General features: G+C 41.4%; 1 protein-coding gene across 1 annotated transcript; it reads right to left on the bottom strand.

The window, feature by feature from the left end:
- Positions 1–424: 424 nt before the first annotated feature.
- On the bottom strand, positions 425–6,022 carry LOC124068922 (phospholipid phosphatase 3-like). Its single transcript, XM_046407493.1, has 6 exons — positions 5,666–6,022; positions 3,645–3,802; positions 3,242–3,528; positions 3,094–3,151; positions 1,377–1,553; positions 425–1,278 (listed from the first exon to the last, which is right to left on the bottom strand). The coding sequence occupies exons 1-6, from the start codon at positions 5,874–5,876 to the stop codon at positions 1,180–1,182; spliced, it is 990 nt and encodes a 329-aa protein (XP_046263449.1). The 5' UTR covers positions 5,877–6,022; the 3' UTR covers positions 425–1,179.
- Between the last annotated feature and the right edge of the window lie 2,422 nt (positions 6,023–8,444).

Below are 8,444 nucleotides of genomic sequence, written 5' to 3'. Positions count from 1 at the left end.
CCACCCCCCCACCCTCAACTACACCCTTCTCTCATTTGCCTCCTCCCATCACTCTATACCTCTATCCAGTCTCTGTGGGTTTTCTCCTGGTGCTAAAGTTTTCTCCCATGTTACAAAAACATGCACAATGGACAAATCTTACCCCAAATACACCAAAAATCTTTCATTAAAAATTCAATTATATTTCTCATTGGTATATTTGCCCCTCTTAATAAAAATATTTAATTATTTCGCCATGTTAACTTTATAAAGTAACAATATGTAAAATCTTTATTATAATTTGCCCAAAAGAGGTCAGACAAACAATTAATGAAATTTTGAACTGAAGGATGCACAGTAAACATCTAAAGAATGTATACTCAAAATTTCTTTGCAGTGTTAGTGTTTTAGATAAAAATATCACAAACTGAACTTAGATAGACAATTAAAAAAAATCACATATTTCTTTAATGGGCGGTGTGCTTTTGGACAGGTGAAAAGTCTAGCAACATACATTAGCATTATAAAAAAAAAAAAGTCTAGTAGTGCTTGTACTTGTCAAATGTGCATTACATTTATCATGTGAACATTCTCAGTCATCCTGTCATCAACAAACTATGTGTACAACAGACTGCACACAGAAGGACGGCCACATCCTACCACATCTAAAAGGTACAACACATCAGAAAAACAAATTGCCTTCTTGCGGTTTGTGCTTTCCTTCAACACCTTTACATTCACTGTGTTTATGTAAAAAACACAGCTACACAATATATTACATGTATAAAATATATTATATTCTACTTAGCAAATCATTACAAAGTGGTAATTAATACTTGCATGGAAATCAGAAAGTGCTTGTACAGTATCATTTGAGTTGTTGAGAATAAATCCACAGGTGAAGTATGGAGTGGTAGTGTTCAAGATTCAGTTGTCTCATCTCACAGGTAAGTATCACGTGTGAAGCTAAGGTCAGTCACAGCTCGAATGCTCCCGCCAAGCAGCCAGCATTGTTCTTTCTTTGTCTCAGTTCATGATATCATAAGCTCTACTCTTCCTCTCTCTCTCTCTCTCTCTCTCTCTCATACTCTGTCCGAATACTGAGGTATGTGGTTTGACTTCACAGGAAATGGTCTCACATTCTGCAGATCTCTTGTCTATATAAACCAGACTACATGCGGAGGGTGGTGGAGGTCAGACTTAGCAGACAGTATGGTGGGGTGACATGGGTCTATCCAGGGTCTCAGTCGGAGACAGATCTGAATTTGAGCTTTTAAACATGGATGAGATGTGGAAGGCCTGCGAAGTACACAAAAACATCCCAATTGTAAGATTTTTACATATCCTGAATTTGCTAAGCATTGATGCACAAAAAGAAGTAGGTACAGTATACTGACCACCCAGTAGGCAGTGAGGGCTCCTTGTACGTATCCCGTTAGCACGTCAGACGGGTGGTGTCTGTAGTCCGAGATGCGGGTCAGACCTGTGTACACTGCCAGCAGAACCAGGAAGAACTGCAGCACTGGCCTCAGCAGTCGGGCCCCACGCCATGTCAACCGCGCCTGCAGGTAAAACTACATGACAGCAATGAGCATGACATTATTTAGTGCATAGAACAAGATGTTCAGTTCACCCAAAACTATCAGTGTAAAACAGACCACATGTACAAATGGCTGAAATACATTATATGGACAAAAGTACACTAATCTATTATTGAATATAAAATATCAGGTGTGGTATGGGGCTCGGCCTCTTGCTTCCAGTGAAGGAAAATCTTAATCTTTTGGCATACCAAGACATTTTGGACAATGCAATGCTTCCAATTTTGTGGGAACAGTTTGTGGAACGCCCTTTTCTATTCCAGTATGACTGTGCCCTGAATTCACAAACGATCTACTCCATGAATGGGCAAAAATTCCCACAGAAACACCACAAAATCTTGTGAAAAGCCTTCCCTGAAGAGTGGAAGCTGTTGTAGCTGCAAAGCTGTTGCTGTGTTTGGAATGCAATGCCATTAAAGTCCCTGTTGGTGTAATGATCAGATGTCCTAATACTTTTGTCTATATAGTGTATGAAATTAGATTTCATCATGCTATATTTCTATAAGCTCTCAAATAGTGGCAGGGGCCTTGAGCCTACTTAACCTAAACAGGTATCTGTCTGACTATATTCTACCTGTTTTCTGCTGATGGTGCCATTCGTGCTAATGCAAATGCAACATGTTCACCTTGCTTTCTTTTTCTCCATTCCCATATTACTAATTCAGTCAGCACAGAGAGAGTGATGTCACATGAACCAGTAAAGTGAAAGTGAAATAACAAAGGCTTTAAAGCTCGATTTTAATTCAGGTCCCTTCTCCAAGACAAAGACCCAAGATCAGGCAGTAATGGTGGCAATGTCAAACAAATTAACACAAATTTTATTGGCATTGGGGGCCTAAGACCACTTTCCCTAGTTGGCAATCCAGGATTGGCTTTCAAAAATTCTGTGGAGTTGTTTAGGCAACTATTTAAATACTGACTTTTATCTCCGTATTTACAGAGAAAAGATTTCCCTGTAGATTCAAAAACAGTGTTTGGTGGAGTATTTGGAGTTTTTCATTATTATTGTGAGGTAGAGAACAGTTGGAGAGAGTAGATATGAACAAGCAAGCCAAGGCTGCACACAGACAAGATGGCACACACATTGATATGCTGCATGTGCATATACATGCCCTGGCATGAACGCACATAGGCTGCCATCAACGTGTAGAAATGCAGCGACTGGCACACATGCACACACACTCTCACACACAATAGAGGAGAGCAGTGAGGCAGTGAGGCAGTGAGGCGAGGTCACACTCCTCCCACAGCAGAACAAAGCTGTCTCTGTTTGTCCCATTTCTCCTTTCATTTCTCCTTCTCCCTCTTCTCTTTCATTCTCTCGCTTTCTGATGCTAACTGGACTGATGATGGGTCCCTGTTTCATTCATTTGCTCTCTGCATTTTGTGCAGATATGGTAATTGGAAAATGGAGACAGTAGGTTGTATTGGCCTGTGTTTGTGAGTGTATGAGAGAGAAAGCAATAGTTAGATCGATAGATAGATAGATAGATAGATAGATAGAAATACTCACTGCTAAATAGAGCATTGTGTACATCGCAAATGAAGCATGGCCAGAGAAGAAGGACTTCCTGAAAAATTGGAGAAGTATTTAGAATAACATAGAACAGACGCATGATACATAACACATATGGCATAAACACACACACAGACACACACACCTGGCCTCCTCTTCAAGTCGGCGGTTAGACTGCCGGCAGTTCACTGTTGCGACGTAGGTTCCAGGCGTGCAGTTAAGTGATGCATAGGTGACACCACACACAGACAGGAAGTGCGGACGTAATCGCCCAACACTAAGCTTGGCCATGTTGGTCAGTGACTGGCCGACGCAGCAGCCGAACAGGAAGCAGCCCAGCTCCTTGTACAGACATGACACGTACAGGTTCCTGACAAAGGCCTTGGAGCTGACGCCTCTGAAACGAACCCTGTAACACTCCCCAAGGGCGATCTGTAGGTGCACACATAGTCAGAACTGCATTTCCCTCAGCCTCCTCACATGTGTGTACATGGTGTAACTGACTGACTGTTATGAATGATGTGATGATCAGGTTGATGCGAACTCACAGTGAGGCCAGTGATGATGATGCCACCAGCAATGAGCATTTCGTCTGATATGGCCTCTTGGTGCAGGTATGGATAGGTGATGCTGGGGTCCCCACACATAAAGCCCCTTCTGTAAGGCCTCACTGTCTTCAGCTCACATGCAAAGAAAGGGATGGATGCTACACGAGAGGAAGAGAAGGGAGAAGATCTGAATTTGCAAAAATCCCCAATCTCATAATCTCACAACAATCTCATGTGTTGGAGAATAGAGGACCATTTGTGGTTCTGAGTAAATCTCACCAACTATTGCTGCAGACTTTCATTTCATCCTAAGGAAGAACAGTAACAATATTGATTATCGTCTGACTTTTCTTCAATTTACATTTATCTAATACTTTGGTGTATGTTTAAATCCCTTTAGAACTGTTCTCATCAGTCTCAGCTGTACATTGTGTGCAGCGCTTAGTATGTTAAAATGCTAAGCTGAGATGGTGAAAGATAGAGGTAAGAGAAAACTGAGGCTAAAGAAACAGACGGGGATGATGACATGCAGAGACTGAGGAAAGGACAGAAGGTCAAACGAGGAATAGTTTCACAGGAAAACAAGGATGGGAATCCTGAGTCTTTCTCTGGAGAACTCAACTAGTTTGACAACTATTAGGAATGCGAGGCTCTGGAAATAGAAAAGTAAAGCAGGCAGAGTTCAACTGTGCGTGTGTGTGTGTGTGTGTGCATTTCTATTAATTAAGGGAGGAGAAAGGAGGGTTGTTTGTGACTTCAGCTGAACTCTTCCCTACAAAACAAAGAGCAAATGATGCAGCAGAGCAGGGCCAGAACCAGCCTAAGACTGTCTCTGTTTGTCTCTGACAGACAGACGGAAATAAAGACACTCCTAACATGACATTAAGAGAGAGACTCCTAACATGGCTCCCTCCCTTCTACACATGTCCAGTCTGTTGTGAATACAAACTAACACAACTTTTTTCCAATCAGCCAACATTACATAACGCCCTCCTGTCACATATAAGGACCACGGGAGGGAGGGTCAACAGTCATGTGCACACACGCAGTGGATCGTGAATTTATTTATTTATACCAAATACAATCCCTCTGGCCCGGCTCTACCATGAGAACTGGAGGTTGTCATGGAAACTGTAGAATTCCCTGGGCAATGCACGAACCAGCTGGCACTGAAGGCTCGAGAGCGCGCGCGAGTCGGGGAAAAAAAGAGAGACGGGGATAGTTGAGGATGGAGAGAGACTTTTCTTTTACTTTCTTTCTCTTAGCTTATAAACCTCTTGTTAATTTGCTGGTCATCTTCTTTTGGCCCACATGCCTGATGGAGCCACTGACTGTCTTTGCTGACTAAATAAAAAGGGATGAAAACGAAGCGGAACAGAGCTCAACATGGCTGAGCTTAATCCTCAGCAGAGAAACGAATAAGAAGGTTCAATGATTTGTAAAGGAATTCACTTGTGGTCTTTACAGCTAAAATTAATAATGCATGCAAAAAAATATGCCTCTAATGTCTACTTTCATTGTCCATAATCGATCATTTTCTCAGTTAATATGTTAATTATAAGTTGGTTCATAAAAGTTAAGAAAATTGTGCAAAAATGACGATTCCACAGCGATGATGATGGTATCAGATCATATGTGTTGTCCAACATATACCTCAAGACTAAGGATATTCAGAATTATTATTACGTAGGACAAAAACAAAACTTTCTATCACAGTTGGGAAAGTGAAAACACTGCTTGTATTGCTGCTTTCGGTTCTGAAAAGCCATATGATGCAAACCATAGAAACCCTTCAGCAAATCAATATTGATTTAATTAGCACCTGTGTGAACGGACAAAGTACCAGAAACACCTTAAAATACAACGCAGTCCACTGCAAACAGCACACGACCTCAACACTGACCACAAGTTGTATCAGCATCTCTTTGTCACACAGACGATTTGATTGCATTTAAACATCAACAAAGCTACACATGAATGCATTCAACGCGTTTACATACATATAAATATTTGACACTTACCGAGAAAGAGGCAGAGGAGGTCTAAACCGACCAGAAGTTTTCTTTTGGATAAAGCGGGTCCAGTTATCTCTATGAGCTTCTTGCCAGTGCCGCTCTCCATCCCCATCCCTGCCGCCGACAGGCTGCTCTTGTTGTCCGTTAGTTTGAGCTGGAGGTCCGCGCTGGAGACAGGCACACAGGCAGCGCTCTGCGACCCAAATTTATCCAACATGACGACTGGCTGCGGGGCAAAGTGAAAAAAAAAAAAACCCACTGTTGGAGTCAGAAAGTTGGGAGCGACCTCGGACCTTTCGTGAAGAGCTGCGCAGAAACTGTGAGTAAATCCACAAGGTGCCACAGCGTTTAATATGCTCCACGCCACGTGTTTCTTAGGTGTAGTTCTTAGTGGTTTCTTAGTAAAGTGTGCTTTTTACGCATGTTCAATGTCATCACAGTCTGCAGGGCTCGCCCTGACTCGTTGCAGGGCATCCGTCACCTTGAAGTTATGCACCACGTTGGGGCGGAAAACTCCAGACTGCTTGCGAAACAGACCGCCGGGGGTAAGCTGGCTCTCCCTCCCTCTCTCTCTCTCTCTCTCTCTCTCTCTCCCTCCCCGTCCCCCTCCCTCTGTGCCCAATAAATTTACAGGCTGTGAATGGGGGTTAAATTTCCACGAATCAAGTTGAGACGAGCATCATTAAGTGTATCAGATACGTGTCATGGTGACGGTGATGGATGCAATGTGGAAATACTTTCCCATCACCATGATTCATCTCCTATTTTTCTAATAAGAGTTAAATACACAAATCCAAGAGTTTAGAATAGAATAGAATAGCTTACACAACGCTTAAAACAGTATCCTGTAGATTCCTAATACCATTAAATCCGCATCGGCCTATTTTCACTTTTGACCCTGTTGTCTTTCACGCAGCATTGTGGCAAATGATTGGCACTAGTGTCATAACTTGGCTATGTGAACTTCCTTAGACAAATTATTACTTGGAGTCTGAGTCAGGTAGCCATTAATTACTGTTTGATGGGTTCCATGTACTAATGCTTTGTGAATCATTTAGAATCAGACTCAGTTTTATTGCCATAATTTGTCTTGGCATAAGGTGCAAATCCACAATATAAATATAGAATTAGAACTGGAAAGTACAGTATTTACAATAAGAAAAACAAAGAAGAACATTAAAAAGTGTGTACAGTGACATAACTGAACTTTTAAATAGGAGTGTGGTACAGTTGGTACAAAAATATGATCCTGCAGTGTTGACAGTAAAAAACAGAAATTTTATAAGGCAGTGTTTACCGTGGGTCTGCTCTTTGATGAAATGTTGGGAAGCCATTAATAAACACTGAATAACATCACAGAGATTTTAGTCCAGTTCCTCTACAGCAGCTTCTGCAGCTTCAGAGGGTAAAGTTGTTAAGTACAATTAGTCAGTGAGGTTTTTCACAACCTGGCAATTCAAAAATTAGTCTTATTACCAACTCATATCTGATATATACAGTATAGCTTAAAGGATTTATGAACAGCTAATGGAATAGTTAGACATCTTGGGACATTTTAGACATCTTGCCAAGAGTTAGATGAGAAGGTCTGTACCCCTCCCTTCCTGTTATTCCTACACCAGTTAGCTTAGCTTAGCACAAAGACTGGAAGCAGCAGCAGCTCCAAAGCTAACAGAACCTGCCTGCCAGCACCTCTAAAATGAACTTGTCAATGGCATAAAATGCAGCTATTGTTGTTTGCTGTGCCCCGCGATTGACTGGCGACCAGTCCCGTCTGTCCTCTCACCCATAGTCAGCTGGCATAGACTCCAGCCCCCCGCAATCCTGACAGATAAGCGGAATAGAAAATGGATAGGTGAATGGATGGATGTGGGTTGGTGTTCGTAGAAATGCCAGTAAATGATTCTAGAGAATGAAAGATGATTGTTGAGTAAAACTGCTACCAGCACAAAATGTCTTTATTATTATAGTGTGTGATGACCTGGAAATTAGATGCCCAGAAACATCCCAAACACAGCAAAATAGTGAGAAAAAATATATATGAAGGCAAAGAGTAGAGCCTCCACAGATACATACACTACACCACAATTCTAGGAGCTCATAAGTGATGGCTTAGTGATGGATTATTTTTGTAACCCATACAAAAATTACTAGTTGGAATTTTCTCTCTGACTGAAGTATCTGCTGGTTACCTGACAACTTCACTTGGGCCAAAGAAATTTACTTTCAACATTTAATGATTTAAATGTTTTTGCTGTATCATTACTTCATGATTAGGTTGCATTTTCATTTTTGTGTGCCGTTAAAGCCCACAGCATGACACTGTCCTGAGCTTATGGTGGAAAAGACGCATCATGTCATCAATGAGACAAACAAGAGATAACATGAGACCAACCAAAAGTTGTAAATGATCACTTTTAGAGCGTATACACTAATATTCACATATACTGTATACATTTTTATTACTACTACTTTTGGGACACCATGCATGGAAGTTATGTTAGGTAGTAGGTCTATTAAGGCCAATTAGCTCCACAAAAGGTGGCACTGTAGTATCCAACAAGCAAGAACAGGAAGGAAACAAAGCAGAAGACAGAGAACAGACCATTCCTGTTCCGATTTATTAAACATCGCATTGCTACCTGCTCATTCAGCTACGAAGTGGTCAAAATGGACTCATGGACATGTTGCTAACAATGGAGCTCATTGTGGCCTGATGTCTGACAGGGAAGAATAGATTTAAATAAGCACTGTCACCTTGTTGTGTTTACTTGTTGGTTATTGG

This window comes from Scatophagus argus, chromosome 2 (assembly GCF_020382885.2).
Source record: "Scatophagus argus isolate fScaArg1 chromosome 2, fScaArg1.pri, whole genome shotgun sequence".
NCBI classification, from domain to species: domain Eukaryota; kingdom Metazoa; phylum Chordata; class Actinopteri; family Scatophagidae; genus Scatophagus; species Scatophagus argus.
Note: the sequence above shows the minus strand (reverse complement) of the source record. Positions and strands in the feature narration are given on the sequence as shown.

Coding starts and splice junctions, on each gene's coding strand:
- LOC124068922 (XM_046407493.1), bottom strand. CDS start 5,876: ATGTTGGATAAATTTGGGTCGCAGAGCGCTGCCTGTGTGCCTGTCTCC. Junction 3,803..5,665: donor CCTCCTCTGCCTCTTTCTCG/GTAAGTGTCAAA, acceptor CCTCTCGTGTAG/CATCCATCCCTTTCTTTGCA. Junction 1,554..3,093: donor ACACAATGCTCTATTTAGCA/GTGAGTATTTCT, acceptor GCTGTCATGTAG/TTTTACCTGCAGGCGCGGTT.